This window comes from Indicator indicator, chromosome 1 (genome assembly GCF_027791375.1).
Source record: "Indicator indicator isolate 239-I01 chromosome 1, UM_Iind_1.1, whole genome shotgun sequence".
Taxonomy (NCBI): Eukaryota; Metazoa; Chordata; class Aves; order Piciformes; family Indicatoridae; genus Indicator; species Indicator indicator.
Window position 1 is genome coordinate 82,733,358 of NC_072010.1, and position 24,492 is coordinate 82,757,849.

Below are 24,492 nucleotides of genomic sequence, written 5' to 3' on the forward strand. Positions count from 1 at the left end.
GCAGTATTCATAAATTAATCAGATGAACTGCTTTCCTTTGCTCTAGAAGCAAAGTTCCTGTGTCTGTTTCCACTCTCATGACCAGCAGAGCTCTACCCAAAATTCTCCTTAGTTTAGCCCTGTCCTTTGAGTTTCTCATCAATAAAGCACTGCATGTGTCTCTGTGCTGCAAGGAGACAAAACCAGTGAGTGACAACACAACAATGTGTGGAAAGAAGGGTCCAAAGTCACTTAGAATCAGAGAGTGCTTTGAGTTGGAAGGGACCTTTAAACGTCATCAAGTCCAACTTCCAGCTGTGTGCAGGAACACCTCTCACTAGACCAGGCTGCTCATAGACTGATCCAGCCTCACCTGACATGTTTCCAGGGATTTGGAACATTCTTCCATCATTCTTCTACCACCTTTCTGCGAATGCTGGGCCAGTGTTTCATGACATTTATATTTCTCCATATTTTTACTTTAGCAACATTTTTGAGAGGCAATTTATAGTAAGAGTGGTGAGACACTGGAACAGGTTGCTGAGAAAGTTTGTGGAGATCATAAAATCACAGAACGATCTGGGTTGGAAGGGACAGCTATTCCCACACCTCTGCAGTCAGCAGGGACATCCTCAACTAGACCAGGCTGCCCGGACCCCTGTTGACCCTCACCTTGAATATCTCCAGGGATGAGGCTCCAACCACCTCCCTGTGCATCCTGTTCCAGTATTTCACCATCCTGACAGTAAAGAACTTGTTCCTAACATCCAATCTAAATCTGCTCTTCTCTAGTTTGAAGCAATTGCCTCTTGTCCTATAACCACAGGCCTTTGTAAACAGTCTCTTGTAAACAGATAATATGAAATAGGAACATCATCCTCCACTGCTACTCATGCATGCACAATTCCTCCCATTTAATTCAGCAAGACTAATTATCTGAATTAGTAACACTGACTCGTAGCTATGGCTTTGCAGATTGAGGGGCTGGCTTCAGAACAGCTCCTTTAAAGGAATTAGTCATGTCTGAGTACAACAGAACTGTCAAATTGCATTCCTTGTCTTTGTCTGGTGTTGTGGTCACCAAGTCAGCCTTATGCAGGACTTGTCCTTGTGACAACTAAGGCAGTGGTTGTACTCATTTTATGGCTCTACCAACCATAGAATGACTCATAAAGATCAGACAGTTACCTCACCAGCTGATAGCAGATGAGGTAAGATGCACTTACTTCATTTTGCCTTCCACCTCATTAGTGGACTTTGTCACTCACACTCTAGGCATTCTTTTGTCTGTTTGCAGATCAGCTCCTGAACTAAACAAAACAGTTTATCAGAGATGTCAGAGATGGGTGCCTATCTTCTCCAGCAGTAAGAACCCCACCCTGGAGATGTTCAAGGCCAACTTGGATGAGGCCTTGAGCAACGTGGTCTAGTGGGCCCATGGCAGGAGAGTTGGAACTAGGCGATCTTTGAGGTTTCTTCCAACTAAAACAGTTCTATGATTCTATGATTCAGGTTTAGCTTGCCATGCAGGCATGAAAGCTGCAGCTAATTCCCAAACAGATCCCACAGCCTTGCCTTGGCAGCAGTGACATCAGTTAGAAACAAGACTGGAAATGATACACAAGTGGGAAATGATGCACGAGGGGCTTGGGCATCACTGCCTGCAGAGTGGCAACCTCCCTGGGACCAGTGAGGGTATCCTTTGATTTTCACTTTATATCCATTTAAAATTAAAGGCAATGCTCATCCTTAAGTACTGTCTTTTGGTATAAATCAAAGAGCTTTATTTACTCAGTCATGTCTGCACTGTTACTGTGGAAATAGTGGGAGGCTGAGAATCTGTAGAATTTATCTGTGGTGGAGGAACAGTCAGTGACTGTATTGAGGTCTATTAGCCTGTACACCACTTACCATGCCTTATCTTCTAATGAACTGTTCATAATTAAGTAGTGTGACTGAAGATGTGAAGTTCTACATGGCAAATACTGAACTTGCATCTCATTTATCTCTTTCAAGTGTTTAATGATTTTTCAGCTAATTAATAGTGGCAACTTCAAGCCCATTGTTCTATGCAGGGAAATTATAATGGCCTAAGGATAAATTCATACCTTGCAGGAGCATGACAAAGATTGCCAAATGCCAGAATATGCTTCTTTTTTTTTTTTCAAAAGATCCAATATTATTTTTTAATTTCTTCTAGTCAAACAGTATGCAGTCCATATCCACAAAGATATTTGGGGATAATAGGTGAGCAAAAATTTCCTTCCTTCACCTACTCTGCACATAACATTACCACATATTTCCATTTCCCTGACAAGTTTTCTTGGTCCATAAAGAAATTTTGTCCAGGGTTGAAAGCATTTAATTGTTAGCAGTATATTAATAACACATAAAAGAAAGGTGGAATCTCAAGCCTTCCTTTGAAGATGTCCTGATATAAGCTAGAATAATAGATAGGCAAAGGGAAACTTCCAAACTCAAGAACTTTGCACAAGCACATTTCATCACCACCTTTATTAGGAAAAAAAAGCCAGCTCCTACTTTCCACCAGCTCCTGTTTCACAGTGAGGAAAAGCAACTGACAGTGGTAGCTGTGACTTTGGTTTGGTTTTGGCATTCAAGACCAGGTAGAGAAGTTTAAATGCAAAGTACACACATGCTATGGAAATATGCCTGCTAATTTGACCCCAGGACTTGGAAAATGTGGAAAGGGGCATGAAGGACAGAAGTAAAATCTTACTACCCAAAGGTAGAAGAAGTGTACTCTACTTCTCTTGTTCACAAAATGTGACTGATTTCCATTTCTGAATTCAAAGATTCATAGATTCATAGAATGGTTTGGGCTGAAAGGGACCTTAACGATCATCAAGGTCCAACCCCCACTTCCACTAGACCAGGTTGCTCGAGGCCTCATCCAACCTGGCCTTGAACACCTCCAGGGAGAGGGCATCCACGACTTCCCTGGGCAACCTGTTCCAGTGTCTCACCACTCTCACTGTATCACAGTATCACAGTACATTAGAGGCTGGAAGAGACCTCCAGAGATCATTGGGTCCACCCCTCCCTGCCAGAGCAGGATCACCTAGTGTAGTCCGCACAGGAACACATCCAGGTGGGATTTGAATGTGTCCGGAAAAGGAGACTCCACAACCCCCCTGGGCAGCCTGTTCCAGTGCTCTGTCACCCTCACTGTAAAGAAGTTTCTTCTCATGTTGAGGTGAAATCTTCTGTGTTCAGATTTGTACCTTTTTCTTCCTTGTGTTATTATTGTGCACCACCGAAAAGATATCGGCCCCTTCCACTTGACATCTACCCCTCAGATACTTATAGACATTGATGAGATCCTCTCTCAGCTGTCTCTTCTCAAGACTAAACAGCTCCAGGTTTCTCAGTCTCTCTTCATAGAGGAGGTGCTCAAGTCTCCTAATCATCCTCATGGCTCTCCGTTGGATTCTCTCCAGAAGGTCCCTATCTCTCTGGAACTGAGGCAGCCAAAACTGGACACCTAAAATTGCCTCCTAAAAATGTATCTAAAGTAAAAATATGGAGAAATACAAATGTGCTTCTCAGAGAAGCAGGACTGTACATTTAAAAACAATTGTTTAGTCAAAAAGATGTTCTACCTGAAAACTCAGGGGTTTTAAAAGTAATCTGCTAAAAGTTAATGGTTGCCTTGTCTTCAAATTCTTGTTTAATTTACCATGACTCTTACATCTCACTTCTACTTATGAATATAAAATAAGCAGTACTGAGAGAATTAGTGTGTTAATTCTGGTTTTTAGACAGTGGGATGAGATAAAGTCCTTTTATGGACATAATGTCAAATGTATAACATGCCATATACCATCATGGTGCAATACAAGATGTGTAGGATTTAATAGCTCATTCTTGTCTGTTGCTGTAGGTGGGTCCCAGACTGCTGGAGCATGTCCATGTAAGAGTTGATGTTGTCACTAGAAAAGATGGAAGAAAATACTTTTAGAAAAACAATTCTCAAAATTAAGATCCTGTTCAGAGCTTCAGTCTCCAGGTCTGTCAGCTTTTGCAAAAGTTTTCTTCTGGAATCATAGAATGGGTTTGGGTTAGAAGGGACCTTAAAGACCATCTAGTTCCAACCACCCTGCAATGGGTAGAGGCATCTCCCACTGGACCAGATTGCTCAAGGCCAAATCCAACCTGGCCTTGAGCTCCTCCACGGGTGCATCCTGGGCAACCTGTCCAGTGTGTCACCACCTCCACTGCAAGGAATCTCTTTTTTAATATCCACTCTAAATCCCTAAATTTGACAAAAACATGTCCCAAATATGTGTAAGGTTTGCCACAATCCTAAACAATTTCTCTGTGCCAATCTGAAACAGCTATGTAGGATCTATTGTTGCAGTTCAGCTTCTCTGGACCTTTAAAAATATGTATGTGGACTTTTAAAGGGATGTATATGCTTTAAGTTTTTAGTGCATTCTTCCACCACATACTTAAAAAAAGAAATTGCCACAATCATATTACCATAAGAAAATATAAAATTTGGGCTGTAAAACCAAATCCTTAGTTTTCAAACATATCTAGTATCTCTAGATGGAATTGTCTTTAGATAAGTCTGTAGTATCATCAGGTGATAGAAGGAGAGGAAATGCCCTGAAATTTTGGCAGGAGAAGTTTAGTTTGGGTATTGGGAAAAATTTCTTTTGTGCAAGAGTGGTCAGACATTGGAGCAGGCTGCCCAGGGAGGTGGTGGAGTCACCATCCCTGGAGGTGTTCAAGAAATGTGTGGACATGGCACTTTGGGACATGGTTTAATGGCCATGGTGGTTGTACTCAATGGTCTTGGAGGCCTTTTCCAAACAAAACAATGTTATGATTCTATGATCTCCTATAATCAAGTTTGTTAACATGTCAGGTTCTGCCATCTTCACTGTGAGGATCACAGAGTACTGGAACAGGCTCCCTAGAGGGAGGGAGGCAGGGAGGCTGGACTCAATGATCTTTGGAGGTTCCTTCCAAACCCTGACATCCTGTGATCCTGTGACACAGTTGTCAACATTCTTATATTGGTCCATTTAACTTCTTTAGGTGCATGCATTCTGAGTCTATAAAATGATCTGAGGAACCCCATCATACCTGACAATTGACGGATCAAAGGCCAAAGAACTCCAGTCCATGTAATATTGTGCTGTGTCTCTCAAAGCTGTCCACGATTCACTAAACTGAAGTAAATTAAAACAGAAAAGAATGTTCTGAGCTTTGAAATTGAATAAATACAACGTGTGACTACTGAGCCACCTTGCCTAAATTGAAAAAGGAGGTATATTTCTTCCCTTACCCCAAAGGGTGACTGTGATGGGTTAATCCCAGACTCATACTTTCTTTTTTTTTTTTTTTTTTTAGTAGTCTCTGCAAGAAAATGGAAGCCCAGACCTGTTCAGCCACGGTGTGTCCCCATGCATTCTGGCTGCTGCTGGGGTCCCAGTAGTTCTGAGAGTATGGTATCTGTCGCTTGAGTCGGATGAATTGATTTGCTGGGTCTTCTGCCAGAAAAGGTGCTCCAAGGATGCCTGAAAGAGAAGCTGAGAAATATTTATAATATCAGGAAAATATTAGGAAATATCCACTTCAAAAAACATACCCACAGAGTATGTCTTTGGACCTGGAGCTTAACAGAAGTCAAAGATGGTCCTACTTTAGATCTTTATAATTTTTCTTTTTTATTATTCCTGAAGTTAACAAAACTCCCACTAGCAAGCTTTCTTTCTTTGTTTTCTTTTTTTTTTTTCTGTTTGATTTGATGTAAATAGTTTTAATTTATTGTAAATGCACAATTTCCATGATTTGAAACCTGTGGTGTTGTGCTCACACTTGCTTAACCTTGCGCTTTGAGTTCAAAGTTTCTCTCCTCGTTTTTTTCTTTTTTCTTTTTTTTCTTTAAATCTCTCTGGTTTGCCTTAAAGAAGAAATCTGTGGACTTCAGGATTTTAGTTATCAGAGGTGTCATCATTCCTGGAGGTGTTCAAGAAACATGTGGACATGGCACTTCAGGACATGGTTTAATGGTGTTAGGTTGAAGGTTTGACTTTATGATCATGGATGTCTTTTCCAACTGAAACAATTCTATGCTTCTATGATTTCATGACTTAACCCACCTTAGACTGAAATTACACTAATTTCAGGTGTGCTGAGTAGCCTAAATTTAAGAAACCCTAAACCCATTTATGAATTTAACTACACTTTATAAATTTCCTGATTTAAATACAATTTAGAAATTACCCACAATATAGGAATTGTGTACCTGGAGATGACTCTGAGCAAAGGACACTGCACAAGCTTGAATATAGAAGATTTCATCTCAACATGAGGAGAAACTTCTTTACAGTGAGGGTAACAGAGCACTGGAACAGGCTGCCCTGAGAGGTTGTGGAGTCTTCTCTAGAGACTTTCCACTGCAGACTAACCTACGTGATCCTGCTTTGGCAGGGGGGTTGCACCTGATGATCTCTGGAGGTCCCTTCCAACTACTAAGGTGGTGTGATACTGTGACACTTCTGATCTTGTTACCTCATTGCTTTAGAGAGCTTTTGAGGTCAACACAGATGGAGAAATAATTTCAGATACTCTTGAAATAATCATAGAATTGTTTGGGTTGGAAGTGTCCTTAAAGATCATTTTCTTCCACTATACCAGGTTGCTCAAGGCCTCGTCCAACCTGGCCTTGAACACCTCCAGGGAAGGGGCATCCACAACCTCTCTGGGCAACCTGTTCCAGTGTCTTACCAGAAATCATACTGCCCAAGAAAAAGGGCTGAGTTCCTCAAACTTCATATGAAATTCCCTAATACAGGAGAAGTCATCTTATTCTCCAGTGTTTGAGGCACACATTAAATGTGAACTGAACTGATCTGAAATAGCACATCAGTGTAAATCATAGAATTTTTAATCTACCATCGATTAAGTTGAAACTTGGGTACATCAGCCAAACCAAGCCCAGTGTCTGTAAACATCTGTGCTCCAGTTTAGTGAGGTGAGTTTAAATGGACTGCTGAGGGTAACCTGCATGTACTTGCCACAGGTGGGCCAAGAGCTTGAACCTTTGTCATTGTGTCTTTCAGTGCAGGCTCAGCAGGACAATCTATCACCTGACTGCTAGCTATCTAATGGAATCACAGAATTGCTTTGTTTGGAAAAGACCTGTAAGATTGAGTCCAACCGTCAGCCTAAATCCACTACGGCAAATAAACCATGTCCCAAAGTGCCATGTTCACAAGTTTCTTGAACACCTTCAGGGATGGTGACTCCACATCTCCTTGTGCAGCCTGTTCCAAAGCCTGAGCATTCTTGAAGCAAAGAAATCGTTCCTAATATCCAGCCTAAACCTCCCCTGGCACAACTTCTGGCCTGATATTAGGGAGAAGAGACTGACACCCACCTCACTCCAACCTCCTTTCAGGGAGCTGTAGAGGGCACTGAGGTCCCCCCTCAACCTCCTCTTCCCTTACTCCTGAACTTCTAGGGGGAGCCTATCTGAGAATGACAAATCTTTGCTTTCATGCACAATGCTCAGCTGGATTCAGTTCACTTGCTATCAGTGCTGGCTTTGATCTCCTACAGTAGAGTCACTCTATTTTTTTTACATAAAAGAAAATATGCTGGATACATGCAGGTAGCAGATACGTGAGCTAGAGCATTTGCTGCTCCTTCTGAATTTGTTTCATTTCAAAGACAAAAAGAGGTAAGAAAATTATTGATTATACAGTAATGAACAAAAATGAACAAACAAACAAAAAAAGGCAAGTGAAGGTAGTTGTTATCTTCTCCGTTAACAATGACATGAAATAGTACTTGAACATTTCCTTAAGCAAGCAATGAGAGTCCCAGCAGTTCCTCCCTATTTCAGTTTCTTCAGTTTCCGAGTTACTACAATTGGAAACTGGAGGCAGAAATTTTGGGGCAGGAAGTTTTCAAGGAATAACATCTTTTAAAATGTTAACATCTCCAAGGAAAAACCCAAGTTCAGACATTTGCTGTGAAGGCTGTTGTGTGCACCCTATCTCCCTTAGGGAACTGAATAATAGTTATTTCTATACTTCAGAAAACAAGACTTTGGCCTGGGGAAGGAAAAAAAAGTATTCCTTGCATTTATCTGTTAAGGTGTTCCACTTCTATCCCAGAGCTGTACAAGGCAAAACTAAGCTCATGGTAAATTTTATCATTTCTCTGGCAATTTACTACTATCCAGTAGGAAATCTGTGATCTGTTAAAATCTTTTTACTGAATTTTGTTGTTGGTTGTTGTTTTATAGTAAATATTTTGTAATCTCAATTAAATTTCTGGACTGAGATAACTGTACTGTGATCAGTTTTGTTTAAATGTATGTATAGTTAACAATCACTAAATACTAAATTTTATCACCAATTTGTGCTCTGGCCTTCCAGCTTTATTGTAAGCTAGGAGGAAAGGTTTAATTTAAGCAGCTCTGCTTTTCTTGTGCTTCTTTTTCTTTAAGACATCATCTTCCAAAAATGAGATGCGGTTCTGTTGGTGGGATGGTGAGGGGGTGTATTGGCTCCTGTAGTGAACGGTGCTGCCTCTTAGGGGTATTGACCTCCAACTTTTAGCATAAGGTCTTCTCTGGCTGCATCTGTATCTGATGAGGAATGCTATCCCAAGTGAATACTCACTTTGCTTAAAGTGCATTTGCCTGTTCTGAGGGAAGGCAGGAGTGCCATCTGTGCTGCTCTTTTACCACGGTTAGCACCCACTTCTTGCTCTTTTCCAGCTGCTACCTCTAATCCTTCCACCTCTCACCTTTATCTGGGAACCATCTCTGCAGTGCTTGTCCCTAACTGCTGGAGCTATGCAAAGATGCATAAGTACCAGGAGAAAATTAGCATTCCCTCATCTCCTTACTGTAAGGACCTTCCTGTGTCTCTGAATGGGGTAAACCTCATCCACCTCCAGAGGAACTCTAGTGAGACCACTTCTAGTGGCACCGGAAATAATCCTATTGGTCTTTCACTGGGACTACACAGACAGGAAGGGTTGCTTGTCAAGAAATGTGTGGACATGGCACTTTGGCACATGGTTTAACGGCCACAGTGGTGTTAGGTTGGCAGTTGGACTCGATGATCCTAGAGGTCTTTTCCAACCAAAACAATCCTATGATTCTACAATTTGCTTGTGCTCTGGCATACTTCAAAGAAAGCAAGATTTTAAAGTTCTAACATAAGCCTGAGGGCATCAGACCAGGTGTCTGAGTAGCCCCACTGAACACAGGGTTTCTTCAGCACAGGGTATGTTCTTCAGCAAATATTTCAAGTCTTGCCTCAATGTAAGTTGCTCTGACTGGGTGCAATTTTTCCCTGTTGTCAGAATGGCTTTTAGTAAAAGATTGTGGAATAGTTTGTTACTCAGGTAGGTGCTTTACAAATAGACTATTCCTGAGGGAAGGAAGCTGTCCATCTTGCAGAAGACTGACACAGAAACAAGGAGAATGGAGTTTTGGAGCACCTGGGCTTGAGACTAGAGAGAATTAGGACCAAGTGTGTAGTGTTAATGAAATGACTCACAGTACATGAAGCTGAGATGAAAAAAAGATTAAGAGTTTCAACTTGTACTGAAAGTTAACTCAATGTGAAGAGCAGCCAGATATGTTGTATGTTAATGGTTTTATTACTATTAATGGTTTTCCCATTTTTTTCCTCATAAATAAATGTTTGAAAAGCACATTTAAGGTTTGATGGCCCAAAGGGAAAAAAGGAGGAATGTGTGTGGGGAGTGAACTACTGCAGGAGCTGTACCAGCTGTTACCTATCAGAGCATTTCCTTTCCTCCTGTCTTGAAGATTCACCCCATGTTCTCACATGAAAATCATGTTATAGAACAAATTGGCTGGTTTTAGCAAGCAGATGCTTAGCTCACACAATTATTGCCTTCAGCAGGTAGTTTTGTCTATCCTAAGTACACTGAAATATGGCCCAGAAGGAAAACTATTAGCAGTCATTCCTGCTGTGGTGCCTTCTGAGCATTTCATTTTGGATTACAGAATCATAGAATGGTAGGGGTTTTGAGGGACCTGAAGACATCACCTAGTCCAAATCCCCGGCTAGGGCAGAGTCACTTAGAGCTTAGAGTTCTAATTTGTCACTTAGAGCTCTAATTCCTACCCATTGTCCCTTGTCCTACCACTGTGCACCAATGAAAGGAGCCAAGCCCCATCTTTGTGACTTCCACTCTTCAGACATTTATATGCATTGATAAGATTCCCTCTCAGTCTTCTCTTTTCCAGGCTAAACACCCCAGGTGTCTCAGCCTTTCCTTCTCACAGGGATGCTCCAGTCCCCTCATCATCTTCATGTCCCTTGGGTGGACTCTCTCCAGTAGTTCCCTGTCCCTCAAGGGTTAATGTGAAGGGTATAAAACTAAAGTTGAGAGAGAGGAGATGGTGGTAGAACCTTGTCATTTTTGTCAAAATAGAAAAGGTGTACTTAATCCAACACTGACTACAAAACCCCCTGATTATGAAAAAGGCACATCAAACAGCTCATATCAAACACTTCACTTTAAAGGTATCACAGCACAGCAAGCAAACTGCACATAAAATATAAAATCAAACTGCACAGATATTAAATTATTGTGCACTGAAATCTCTTCATACTAGACTTAAGTGAAAGCCTAACTCTGCTGTGCATGATTTCATAGAATAACAGAACAGTTTGGTCTGGAAGGAACCTTAAAGATCATCTAATTCCAACCCTGCTGCAGTCAGCAGGGACACCTCCCTCTAGACCATCCAGCCTGTTCTTAAACACTTCCAGGGATGAGGTGTCCAGAACCTCTCCGGGCAACCTGTTTCAATGTCTTACCACCCTCATAGTAAAGAACTCCTTCCTAATGTCAAATCTAAATCTACCCTGCTCTAGCTTCAGTCCATTCCTATCACCACAGACCCTTGTAAAAAGTCCCTCCCCAGCTCTCCCCTAGCCCCCTCTCAGGTGCTGGAAAGCCCATATACGGTCTGTCTGGAGTCTTCTCTTCTCCAGGCTGAACAGAGCCAACTCTCTCAGCCTGTCCCTATAGAGGAGGTGCTCCAGCTCTCTGATCATCCTTGTGGCCTCCTCTGGACCTTCTTGTGTTTGGGACTGCAGAGCTGGATGCATTTCTCTAGGTGGGGTCTCACTAGAGCAAAGTAGAGGGGCAGAATCACCTCCCTTGACCTGCTGGCCATGCTTCTTTTGATGCAGCCCAGAATCAAGACTGTACTTCACAGAACTAACTATGCAGCCTTGTGCTTACCCACTCTCCCATATGTCCCTGCTGCAGTGATTCTCTGTTAGTCCTCTCCCATCAGTGCTGTTCCACAGCTATTTAACAATCTAGAAAGGAAGGAGCTGAGACAGGGTGCCATGCACTTACCTGTAAACAGCAGAGCAGACACCAGCATTTGACACATCTTAGGAGCCATGGCAAATTATCCAGAGAATGCTTCCTTTGTGAAGCAGAGGTTGTATAGGGTTTTATTCTGGGTTATCTTGAGGTTTGTAACTCATTTACCAGACAGCTGCACAGCGTTGGTGCAGACAGAGGGCAGGGTCCAGTGCTTAGCTCAGACTTGTCTTTCATGTGCCTTTGTTTGTCCATTCTGGACTTTGCAAGCTGAGCCTCTAATGAGCAACAAGGGATGATTCCTGTGTGGTGCATTAACTGCTCCATAAGCTTTATAATGCAGAATAGCACATGGGGCTTCTTTTGGGCTGTTGAGCAGGCTGTGTCTGCAAGTCATGGAATCATAGAATTGTTTTGGTTAGAAAACAGCTCTAAGATCATCAAGTCCAATCTTTAACCTAACAACACCATGGCTAATAAACCATGTCCCAAAGTGCCATGTCCACACGTTCCTTGAATACCTCCAGGGATGCTGACTTCACCACCTCCCTGGGCAGCCTGTTCCGATGCCTGAACACTCTTGCAGGAAAGAAATTTTTCCTAATATCAAACCTAAACCTCCCCAGGTGTAATTTCAGGCCACATTTTCCTCAATTCAAGCATTAAACAGCTAAAACATCTGTGTACTTTGCCCAGAGCAGGTGGATCCAAACACTGTTTGAATGGCCGTGGTTGAATAGTGTTGTCAGGTCAGTGGTTGGACTCAATGATCTTAGAGGTCTTTTCCAACCAAAACAATTCTGTGATGCTGTGAAAATAACCTATGATAAAACTGACCAAGGTCGTGCGAAGAGAGAAGGAATTGTATTCCTGCTCTGGACCAGGCACAGGTCACAGTGTCTCTTGTGGCCTTCTGCTGGTGTCAGGACTCTGTAGAGAGACACTATGAGTTCATATTGACTTCCCATGAGTTCACATTGATTTACCTTACCCATCTCTACAGTCAGATGTTGCTTTCTTTTATACACCTTCCTGTTGGTAACAGCTGTCTTACTGCAGACTAGTTTACCTTCATGAGCTCACCCAGTTGGCTGACAGTGGCCCACACAAAGAAGCTGAGCTTTCTCCTATTCTAGGTGAAGTGATGGGCAGCTCAATAGCATGGGCATGAATCTACTCAAAGGTTTGTAGGTCAGGGAACAGACCTTGTTGACGTTACAGGGCAGGGGTCAGGCTCCACGCTGGTGAGCAGGAGAATTTCATTCATTCATACATGGAGAACCATCCAGTCTAGATAGTGGATGGAGCAAAGGTTTGTTGGGAAGCAGAAGAGCATTTAGTTGTGTAATTAAAGAGCCTCCTGGGTTTTGTCATTACACAATGGTGGGAGGGAGGCATAACAGTGGAATCCTTAACCCTAGTCCTGCTCTTGCCCAGTCCCACCTCTGCTCAGCCAGGACTCTTTCTGAAGCTCTGCAACAAACATTTAGCTTGGGGGTTGCATATGCCTAGCTGGCTCACATACAAGAACTTTTAGGAGACAGATGTGCTCTCAGATGTTCATTGAGGGCATTACGTAGGCAATCTGGATATCACCAAAATCCCATGAAAAACACAAATGTGTTCATGGGGTATAGAATTTTAGCTGCTAATCTCTAACAGATCTGCAGGCTGCAGTTTTTTTGGAAGATTTATGACTTGGCCCAATGGTTCAGAATTTCATATGGAGAACTGAATCATCCTATCCTTTTCATGTGAAGTCCTGCTTTCTTGTCAAATTTCTATTCCTTGCTTTAAGGCACAGAAAGCTTCTTCAAAGAAGTTGTCATCGGAATACTGAGTGTAAGTAAAACTTGCCCCGTGCGTCATTCTCTCTCATTTGCAGAAATAGCTGATATTGGCTGAAATGCTTCCAAAAACTTCTAGCCAAAGGCAGACACCTGATGTTTAAAGTAAAATTAAAATAATTTTTTCAAAATGCATAAAAAAATCTGACCAAATGATAAAAGTTTAACTGAGTTATGGGCAAGTACAAGAGGATTGCATGAAGGGACAAGGGCTTGTAGTGATAGGATGATTGGAAATGGAGAGAAGGGGAGATCTAGAGTGGCTATTAGAAAGCAATTCTTTACAGTGAGGGTGGTGAGAACCTAGAACAGATTGCCCAGGGAGGCTGTGCGTGCTCCCTCCCTGGAGATGTTCAAGGCCAGGTTAGATGAGGCCTTGAGCAACCTGCTCTAGTGGGCAGTGTCCCTGCCCCTGGACGGGGGTTTGGAACTGGATGATTTTTCAGGTCTCTTCCAACCCAAACCATTCTATGAATCTATGATTTTGAGGCATTCATCAGTAGCCCCATCCTTGTCAATGAGGTGTAAGGCTGGCTTTAAACAGCAAAACTCCAAGCTAAGGAAAGATCAGAACATTCTTTATTTTACATTTCATAATCTTAGACAGTAAATCACAATTTCAGGAGAAAGATCTATGTTCTTCCCTTTCTATTATTTTTTTTTCTTTCAGGAAAAAGAGTAAATACCACAAAACCATAGATGGTTTTAGCCGAAGCTGCTTTATTCATAGATTCATAGAGTGATTTATGTTGGAAGGGACTTTAAAGATTATCTAGCTCCAAACCCTCTCCCATGGACAGGAATGGCTTCCACTAGACCAGGCATCTCAAAGCATCATCCAGCCTGGCCTTGAAAACTTCCAGGGAGGGGCCATTCATGATCTGCCTAGACAGCCTTTACTTCTATAAGGAAGACAATAGTTTGGACTCATCCAAACATCCTGGGGAAAGCAATGACCACTGGTTATACCATGAGACCTCTGACTCCTTGAATTTTCCAATGCATTTTTCACTAATGAAGTAGTTATAAAATGGCTAATTCATAAAATATCTGAGAGAGGGAAGCTGGATGTCCTTAAGATCACTTGTTGCTTCAAGTTCATTGCAGTCAGATGGCATATGATGTTATTGGGAAGGAGCAAACAAGTAGGAAACCATATCCACAGGCCTGAAACTGCCAGAGCAGTTTTAGTTTGGGTATTAGGACAATTTCTTTCTTGCAAGTGTAGTCAGGTATTGGAATAAGCTGCCCAATAAGACCATAACATGGTGGAATCACCATCCCTGAAGATCTTCAAGAAATGTGTGGACATGGCACTTTGGGACATGGTTTGATGGCCTTAGTGACCTTAGAGGTTTTTCTAATCCATATGGAAACAATTCTATGACTCTAAATTTGAATAATTTGAGCTAGAAAACTCTACATTCTTTTCCTTCCTTTCCACCTGCTCCAACCCTGCGTGTGGAAACTTAATTCTTTTGGTCCAGTTTTGCCACCCAAGTGCAACGCGAATCTCTCAGGCTGTGAGCTGCTCTGTAACTGTTGATTTTACTGTGGTGCACACAGTGATTTTCTACATTTTCAGCAACTTCCTTATGCTTTCCATGATGATTGATTCTGTACCTAGGGAGTGTCCAAATTTCATGGGATAATGAGTGTCTTCAGTCAAGCCAGAGAAGCTAGAAGCATCTGGATTGTTTACACGTTATTGTAATCACTGACCTCAAGTACAGATCTCAGCATGTAACTGAGTGGCCAGCTCAGCCAGCCCCACTAATAACTCTGATACTGGCCTTGTGAGTTGTGGTTGAGGCCCCAACCCTGGAGACATTCAAGGTCAAACTTGATGGAGCCCTGGCCAGCTTGATTTATTTGGAGATGTCACTGCTCACTGCAAGGGGGTTTGGACAAGATGACCTTTGAGGGTCCCTTCCAACCCGATGCACTCTGTGATTCTGTATCTCTGGCACCAGTTCACCTGAGTGCAGCTGCCCCACTTCACGTGAAGCTGGAGCAACATGAAAAACTCTAAGAGATTGTCAGTACTTTGTCTTATGGATTTTTGCTTCCTATTCTGGAGAACTGTGGTAGTTTTAGACTATGCCTTTAGTTTTTTCACAAATCTTAAGCAGAAAATAGTAAAAATGTAAATAAATCACTATTGAGTGTAAAAAGGAAAATAAGGCTTATTCTAAACAATTCCATTGGAGAGATATTTTCCATAAGATTTGGTTCCCAAAACAATTTCTTTCTCTTCTGACTTCAGGCTGGGAGATACTAACTGTGTGCTTCTGCTGGCTTTTACTTGACCTTGGTTGCATCGCTTTTATTTTGGCTAAGTCTAATATCTTTGCTTCTCTCTCTTGTCCCTTTTGTACAGCAGGGTAAGAGGCAATCCCAAGCACAAATACAGGCTGGGCAGTGAGTGGCTAGAAAGCAGCCCTGAGGAGAGGGACTTGGGGGTGCTGGTGGATGAGAAGCTCAACACGAGCTGTCAATGTGCACTTGCAGCCTAGAAAGCCAGCCAGACCCCGGGCTGCATCAAGAGAAGCACAGCCAGCAGGTCAAGGGAGGTGATTCTCCCCCTCTACTCAGCTCTGGTGAGGCCCCACCTGGAGTACTGCGTCCAATTCTGGAGACCCTATTACAAGAGGGATATGGACATGCTGGAATGTGTCCAGAGGAGGGCCACCAGGATGATCAGAGGGCTGGAGCACCTCTCCTATGAGAAGAGACTGAAAGAGTTGGGGCTGTTCAGTCTGGAGAAGAGAAGGCTCCGAGGTGACCTTCTTGTGGCCTTCCAGTATCTGAAGGGGGCCTACAAGAAAGCTGGGGAGGGACTTTTGAGGATATCAGGTAGTGATAGGACTAGAGGGAATGGAATAAAGCTGGAAGTGGGGAGATTCAGGCTGGAAGTGAGGAAGAAGTTCTTCCCCATGAGAGTGGGGAGAGCCTGGAATGGGTTGTCCAGGGAGGTGGTTGAGGTCCCATCCCTGGAGGTGTTTATGGCCAGGCTGGATGAGGCTCTGGCCAGCCTGATCTAGTGTGAGGTGTTCCTGCCCATAGCAGGGGGGTTGGAACTAGATTTTCCTTGTGGTCCCTTCCAACCCTGACTGATTCTATGATTCTATGATTCTATAAGAGGGAGGCAGGGAGGGAGAAGTTGTTGCATCTCCCCGGGTCTTTTGGCCAGGGGGGTCCTTTTGCTGTTTGTTAATTGTAAATATCTGTAATATATTGTAAATACTGTATATTTATACATACTCATTGCATTTCATTGTAGAGTGTAGTTTTGCCTATGAATACAGCTTTCATTTGTTTCCACTGAGCTGGTCTGGAAAAGTTAATGTTGGGGGGGGAATTTCCAACCCACCACATTACAAGAACTTATGCAGACTTGGTGCTTTAAAACAACAACAACAAAAACAAACAAACAAACAAAAACCCACAAACAAACAAAAAAAACCCTTGAGATTTCTACTTTAAAGTCTCCTATGGTAGCATGTCCTGTGGTTCTTGTGGTGGTAGCCAGAAAGTTTCACAGCATTCCAGACATGTTACTGCTGTCTGACCTTGCTGTGGTGCAGATATTAACTGACAGCTCTTGGAGCTCTTCTAATCCATCACTCCTGATCCACAATAGAGCACCCATGGCTTGCATAGAAAAAAAAAGGTCACACACTGTGCTCCTCTTGATGTAGCATAAGGCCACACCCAGAACCTTCTGAAAGGTGAGTGTCAAGGACAAGGTACTGGTCTCTTCAGTGATGTCCTTTGATAGGACAAGGGTCAATGAATACAATGAACACAGAAAGTTTCAACCTCAACATGAGGAAAAAACCTCTTTGATGTGAGGGTGCTGGAGCCCTGAAACAGGCTTCCCAGAGATGTTGTGGAGTCTCCTTCTCTGGAGACTTTCAAGACCCATCCAGATGTATTCCTGTGTGACCTACCCTAGCTGACCCTGCTTTGGCAGGGGTTTGGACTCAATGATCACCAGAGGTCACTTCCAACCCCTGTCAGTCCATGATTTTCTGTTTTTCTTGCCTTTCTGCTGGCAGTGATGAAGAAACTATGGTAGGTGCATCTTGAAGCATTTTTTCAGCTCCAGGATTGTTTAAAAAATATATAGAAGTGGCACTTTGGGGCATGGTTTAGTGGCACGGTGGTGTTGGGTTGGCAGTTGGACTTGATCTTAGAGTTTTTTTCTAACCTTAATGAATCAATGATTCGATAGTTCTAAAAGCAGAATTTTTAAAGTTACCTCTCTTCTGGACATTGACACACATTGCTGCCCCTTGCACAGCTTTGGGGTGGTGTTTCTGAAGCCACCTTAACTAGGGTTAGGGCAAGACATGATGATTTTGCTCCCTCTAATAGGAGCTCTTGGAGGGCTGGCACATGGTTGTCATTTCTCAGCTAATACAGTAAAGCTGTTGGGAGTGGCTTGTGCTGTCACCCACTTTTTACTTCTGTAGCGCAGCAATTTCTGACATCTATAAACAAACAAATGTTTTAGCTTGTTGTAAAGTCAATTTTTATTGCTTCTTCTTAAAGCTGAATAATGTGCAGCTGAAGGAATTGACTGTGACATATGGGACCGCCTGCATTCTCATGGTTCTGTCAGAAACCTGAGAAAATTAGTATCCCCCATGAGAAATGTGGAAAATTCTCTAACCAGAGCAATTTAAGGAGCATTTTCAGAGCTGTCACAGACTATAGTGGGAATTCTCTGCCACTGGTGTGACTCATGCCACAGGTGTATTTCACACAGTCAAGTTAAATCCTTGTCCTGTGAAGTCCTTCTGTTAATCTGGCTTCCATCTTCCTTTCACCTGCTGTTGCTGAATGTGGGATGAACTGATCCTTGTGTGCACTTGGAAGAGAAAGTCTGATTTTAAATCTTCTTATAGTGGTAAAACAGGGATAGACCCACTAGGAATGGAACTATAAAGGTATGAAACCTGCTTTGATCTCTCTACTAACAAAAATACATACCTGTGTAGCTCGGGCTCTTTACAGACCATTCCGTCACTCTGTCTCAAAAGGGGTTTTGGGTTGTGGGGTTTTTTTGTACTAGATTCAAAAAATACATATTAGCCTTCTAGCTCAGTAGTGAACAGCCCTGACAATTGCATCATGACTTAAATGTTGCAAATTATGTTCAAGGTCAGGTGTGATAGGGCTCTGAGCAACCTGATCTAGTTGGGGCTGCCTCTGCTTACTTTAGGGAGGTTGGACAAGATGACCTTTAAAAGTTCCTTCCAACCCAGTGCATTCTATGAAAATAGTAATTTTCAAATGTAATGTTTTGTAATGTAAGTAAAAAAACCCACCCAACCAAACAAGCACCCAGCCAACAAACCAACCAACCAGCCAAGAATGCACCAAACCAACCAACCAAATACGCACCCAAGCACCCAACCAAACACATACCCAAACACCCACCCAACCAACCAACCAAACACACACCCAAACACCCACCCAACCAACCAACCAAACACACACCCAAACACCCACCCAATCAACCAAACACCCACCCAATCAACCAAACACCCACCCAACAAATCAAACACACACCCAAACACCCACCCAATCAACCAAATACCCACCCAACCAACCAAACACACAGCCAAACACCCACCAAATCAACCAAATACCTACCCAACAAACCACTCACTCAACTCAATCAACCACTCAACCAACCACCTACCCACCCATCCAAATACCCAACCACACACCCACCTACCCACCCAACCAACCACCTACCCAACCAACCAATAACAGTAGTTCTCAGTTTAATTCTAGACACTTTCTTTTTTAATCAAAACCCAAGTTACCTTTTCCAAGAAATAAAACTATTTTTGTGAAGTCATAAGGGCTAGGAAGTTTCTCTTTATTATTCAAGTATTTTTAAAGTGTGATGTGCCTGGATGCAAGACTGGAATAGCATGTCAAGATAAAAGGAAATGGTGAGCATCTTTCAACATTGGCAGTACAATATCTGTACTTAACCAGGAGGTGGGAGAGAAATTTCTTATGAGTGAGTATTTCCAGAAAGTCATTAAGTAAAACGTGCTACAGAAACATGGTGTAACAGAAACAGTGTATTGACAAGCTGTTAATTCATCAGTGTGCTCCAGGAGCTCAAAGAGATAAAGATATCAAATACATTGTCCAAGTTTCTTAATGCCTTCCTGGTAGACTGGAGACAGGAGAGAGAAGGAAAGGTCACTTCATTTCAGATGTACTCATGAGTTAAATTGTAATGTAAGGTAACACCAAAGTCCCTCTACACTTCGCAAGAGATTCATGTTCTTTGAGCTGCCCTTTGGCAAGCTGTGGCTTGAAGCTTGTAGCTGGGTTTACTACAGTGTAGAATCAAGTGATTACAGAAAGGTTCCTACAATGCTTTGCCTCTTGTCATAAAATCACAGAATCATAGGGATTGGAAGGGACCTCTGGAGACCATTGAAACAAACACCCTTGCCAAAGCAGGATAACCTGGGGCAGGTCAAACAGGAACACATCCAGACAGGTCTTGCAAGTCTTCAGAGGAGACTCCACAACCTCTCTGTGTATCCTGTTCCAGCGCTCCATCACCCTCACAGTACTTCTTGTGTCTACTAGTTTGTGCCCATCGTCACTTGTTCTGTCACAGAAAACCACTGAAAAGAGCCTGGCCCCTTCTTCTTAACACACACCCTTCTAATATTTATAAACTGATTGGATTCCTCTCTCAGTCTTCTCCAGACTGAACAGCCCCCGGTTTCCCCCAGATTACATGGTCTTGGTGGTAGCGAGATAGAGAAGATTCTGGGGAGACCTTATAGCAGTTTTTCAGTATCTGAAGGGGGCTACGAGAAAGCTGGGGAGAGACTTTTTACAAAGGCTCATAATGATAGGACAAGCAGCAATGGCTGTGACCTGGGAAAAGAGAGATTTAATTGGATATTAGGAAAAAATGCATTACAGTGAGGATTGTGAGACACTGGAACCAGTTGCCCAGGGAGGCTGTGGATGCCCCCTCCATGGAGATGTTCAAAGCCAGGTTGGATGAGGCATTGAGCAATCTGCTCTTGCAGGAGGTGTTCCTGCCCATAGCAGGGGAGTTGGAACCAGATGATCTTTAAGGTCCCTTACAACCCAAGCCATCCTAAGATTTTATGATGTCATCAGAGGATCAGGTAGGAGGAGGTAACTGTGGCCTTTGTGAAATCTCTCATCAGTACAAGTATCACCAGATCTTTGAAGCTGGAGATGTGGAACTCTGTCCACATTAGTAGCATTCAGATGTTAATAAAAATGAGCAATTAAATGGCAAAGCTCTTGGATGCACTCAAGTGTCCTATCATTCCCGTAATGCTATGGATGCATCCTTGCAAATTCCTTTGGCAAGTGGTCTGGCACTGGTAAACACCAGATTGAAACAGCGGGATTCTAGGAGCTGCATATCAACATCTGGAATGCTTAAAGGCATTTAATTCCCTGAGGCTCTCTGACCTTCCCCTTGCATCAGTAACACTCTCAGCTTCATTTCTTGTGAAATATTCAGTAGCTTGCCTTCTAAAGCTTTCCACCTCTTCATCCTCTTATTGTCTCTCTTGATATCAACTTCAGCTGCTGACATGACAGCTTTTTCCAATATGTATGTGAACTAAATAAGTTGGCCAAAAGCCAAGGAACATCCTGCCTCCTGGAAAAATATAGTAAATGGATCTTGGATGAAGACCTTGCTACACAGAGGGGTTAAAAAAATAAAAGCTAACTATTCCCTGAAAGGCAAATTAATTCTGTAAAGCTTGTGAAGGACACGAAGGGCTCACTGCTCTTGGTCAGACCCATTTGCTGTGGACTGGTCAGCATTGCTGAGCTTGACACAGATAGATACAAAAGGTTTTGAAGTCTAAATGAGATGTCTTCCACAGAGTGGCTTTGCTCTGTTCCTGCAGTTGATGGTTGGACTCAATGACCTTAGAGTTCTTTTCCAACTGAAACAATTCTATGATTCTATAAAAGGCAAGATCTGTGTGATTGTGGAATAATTTTTCAGGTTAAGTCAAAATTAAAGCTTTTTGTCTTTTTGTTTTGTTCTTTTTTTTTTCTTTCATAGATTCAGAGAATGATTTAATTTGGAAGGGATCTTTAAGATCACCTGGTTCCAACCCCCCTGCCATGGGCAGGGACACCTCCCATTAGAGCAGGTCGCTCAGAGCTTTGTTGAACCAGGCCTTGAACACCTCCAGGGAGGAGGCATTCACAACCTCCCAGTACAATCTGTTCCAGTGTCTCACCACTCTTACTGTATAGAATTTCTTCTTAATATCCAGTCTAAATCTCCTCTCTTCCAGCTTCAATACCTTCCCTTTTCTTTTAACTAAGATTTTTGTATAGGAATGCCTTCTCAAAGGGCGGTCTGGCATCACTGATCCTTGACAGTGGTCATCAGCAGCCACCAGCACAGACATCCCCACCTCCCTTGGTGGTTTGACATGCCAGATAGCCCTGTGCATGCTTCCTCCTGCCAGTGCCTTGGACGAATCTTGGCCTGTCTCCACTTTTGTAAGCAGTGCTATCAGCCTACTAGGGGCAGGTCCAGCATGGCACATTTGGAAGGAAGCCCAACCTGTCCCTGATACTGCTTCCCTTTTCCTCAAGAGGGATTAACTAGATGGAATAGGTTACCCAGGGAGGTGGTGGAGTCACTGTCCCTGGAGGTGTTCAAGAAATGTGTGGACTTGGAACTCTGGGACATGGTTTAGTGGCCATGGTGGTGTTGGGTCAGTGGTTGGACTCAATCTTAGAGGTTTTTACTAACCAAAATGATCCTGAAATTCTGAGATTAGAATTGGGCTTCAAAGGAAAAAATATCTTTCTTTTCACCACTATTTGCATATTGGAAGGAGGGAGGAAAGGAGAAAAGAAGGTTGTGTTTTCTTATCGGTGGGAGCATACAACCTCTGCCTCCACTTGCTATCAAGTTTTTTAAGTGCTGCTGTCTACACAGCTCCTCAGGGGTGCTGGTTTTTGTAAGTCATAAAGGGATTGCTAAATAAAAATCATGTAAGATAGTTCTGCAGATTGCTGAGAATTTGAAGACCTTTGAAGCCATGCAGCAGGGTCTTTATGTGGTGCAGCACTAGCTAACAGCCCTGCAGAGCAGCCTGACCTGGTCCTCGGGCACTCTGAGGAAAGAGCACGTTCCTGGCAGGCATCTTGCTGGCTTGGGGCATCTCAGTGTTGGGATGATGTTTACAAATTTCTTAGCATAGTGCCCTTGTGTTTGTAGGATGGGGAGAGCTTCTGTCCCAGTGACATGAATCCAACAAAGCAACAGGAAAGGACAGGTGAGAAAAACCAGGCAAAGTAGCCCAAAAGCTGGCTTCAGAGAGGGTTTTGGTTGGATATGTTCATCCAATCATAGAATCATAGAATGGTTTGGGTTGGAGGGGTCCTTGAAGATCATCTAGTTACAAACCTCCTGCCATGGGCAGAGACACCTCCCACTGGAGCTCATTTCTCAAGGCCTTATCCAACCTGGCCTTGAACACCTCCAGGGAGGGAGTATCTACAACTTGCCTGGGCAACCTGTTCCGCTGTCTCACCATCCTCGCAAGAAAGAATTGCTTTCTAATGTCCAGTCTAAATCTGCCCTCTGCTTCCCATATCTGGGGATGTCACAACGAGAGCAGAGTCCTCTCTCTCTCAGGACTGTTTGATTAAACTTGTACGAGACAGAAGGATCCATTTTTCAAACTAAAGGTCCTGTCAGTGACTTTGCAGTTTTTATTTTCAGAGCCTCATGAGTGACCAGAGCTGACACATTCACTGATGAGCCCCCTGATAGGGAAATTGATGCTAATTGCCCGAGGGAAACATATGGAGAGGGTACTGGTCTGTGACCAGCTCTTCCATTTAACACTCCTGCTTGCACACTGTCTCAGGAGCTGAAAGCTCAGCTTCAGAAATGTCAGATGATGACATTTTCATGTCCCCTTGAAAATTATTCCACACTCACATCCTGCCTCTTAGGAAGGTTGGGTTTTTTGTTTGTTTCTCCTAAACTGTCTTTATAGAACCATAGGATCGTTTCAGTTGGAAAAGATCTCTAAGATCATCAAGTCCAACCTAGCACCATCATGACAAATAAACCATGTCCCAAAGTGCCATGGCCACATGTTTCTTGAACACCTCCAGGGATGGTGCCTCTACGACCTCCCTGGCAGCTTGTTCCAATGCCTGATCACTCTTTCAAGAAAGAAATTTTTCCTAATGTCCAACCTAAACCTCCCCTGACACGAGTTCAGGCCATTATGTTTCAAATAGTAGGCATGCAAAACTTTGTGCTTTGCAGTTGGGTGCAAAAGCCCATTTCTTGGCATTGCTGACATCATGTTAACATAATATCAGCTAAGCTTCCTTGCAGAAAGAGGGTTTTAGCATTTTCAGGTAAGCTGCTTTCACATGACCTTTGTATTCTTGGCCATTGATAGAAGAGGAAAACCTGCACAGAGCTGGATCCTCTCCAATTTCTTCTGGCAGCTGATCTTACTAGGAAATGGAATTGAGCTGGTCTAATTCCCCTAGCAACACCAGTTTCTGAAAATAAAGATCCAACCATATTTTTGTATTATTGTTATTATTATATAGAAGACTTCTGAAATAAATCTTTTTCTAATGCTGTGATGTCTCAGAAGCTGGCCTTTGCTTGTTCCCCTCCATATGCTTACTCCTCCATATGTATTATCTGCTTTGCTTGCTGCCAGGAGCATCAGATGCAGCCTTGAACAAAGGCCAGCACTTGCATAGTTCTCCTCAGGTTGAAAAAGGGATGCCATGACAAGTTTCCTTTCTGCACAGCTTGCAACATGATGAAATCTGTCCATATGCAGAATGCAGAAAACAGCAAAAAAATTGGAATCAGGATAGCACATTAAAATGTTTTATCAGCTCTCTTCTGTGGGAGGCGAAGGAAAATTGTAACCAAAGTGTTAATTTCCTGGCACACTCTCATTTTTTTTCAGCAGGTCAGCTAAAAGGAAAATCTCTACTGTGCTTTTTGGACAATTGATGTGGTATGACCTGAAGTAGTTATTTAAGTGCTGAACTGCATGGTTAAAAGGAATTTTCTATAAATTCATGGAATACCATGTACATAGAGTCCTTGTTATAAAAGGAAAAACATGCCTGGATCAATTAAAAAAACCCAACTGTATGTTACTTTATGAGAAGAAAGAAAATAATATGAAGATGGGAGGTGGCCTTTTGTTGTTTATAATATGACTGTGCTCTTTTT

At 42.8% G+C, this 24,492-nt stretch overlaps 1 protein-coding gene across 1 annotated transcript; it reads right to left on the minus strand.

The window, feature by feature from the left end:
• Nucleotides 1–3,853: 3,853 nt before the first annotated feature.
• On the minus strand, nucleotides 3,854–11,428 carry C1H3orf85 (chromosome 1 C3orf85 homolog). Its single transcript, XM_054385123.1, has 4 exons — nucleotides 11,380–11,428; nucleotides 5,392–5,540; nucleotides 5,095–5,180; nucleotides 3,854–3,932 (listed from the first exon to the last, which is right to left on the minus strand). Exons 1-4 carry the CDS (start codon nucleotides 11,426–11,428, stop codon nucleotides 3,854–3,856), a joined length of 363 nt encoding a protein of 120 aa, XP_054241098.1.
• Nucleotides 11,429–24,492: the final 13,064 nt, after the last annotated feature.

Coding starts and splice junctions, on each gene's coding strand:
- C1H3orf85 (XM_054385123.1), bottom strand. CDS start 11,428: ATGGCTCCTAAGATGTGTCAAATGCTGGTGTCTGCTCTGCTGTTTACA. Junction 5,541..11,379: donor GTCTGCTCTGCTGTTTACAG/GTAAGTGCATGG, acceptor AATATTTCTCAG/CTTCTCTTTCAGGCATCCTT. Junction 3,933..5,094: donor TTTGATCCGTCAATTGTCAG/GTATGATGGGGT, acceptor CATCTTTTCTAG/TGACAACATCAACTCTTACA.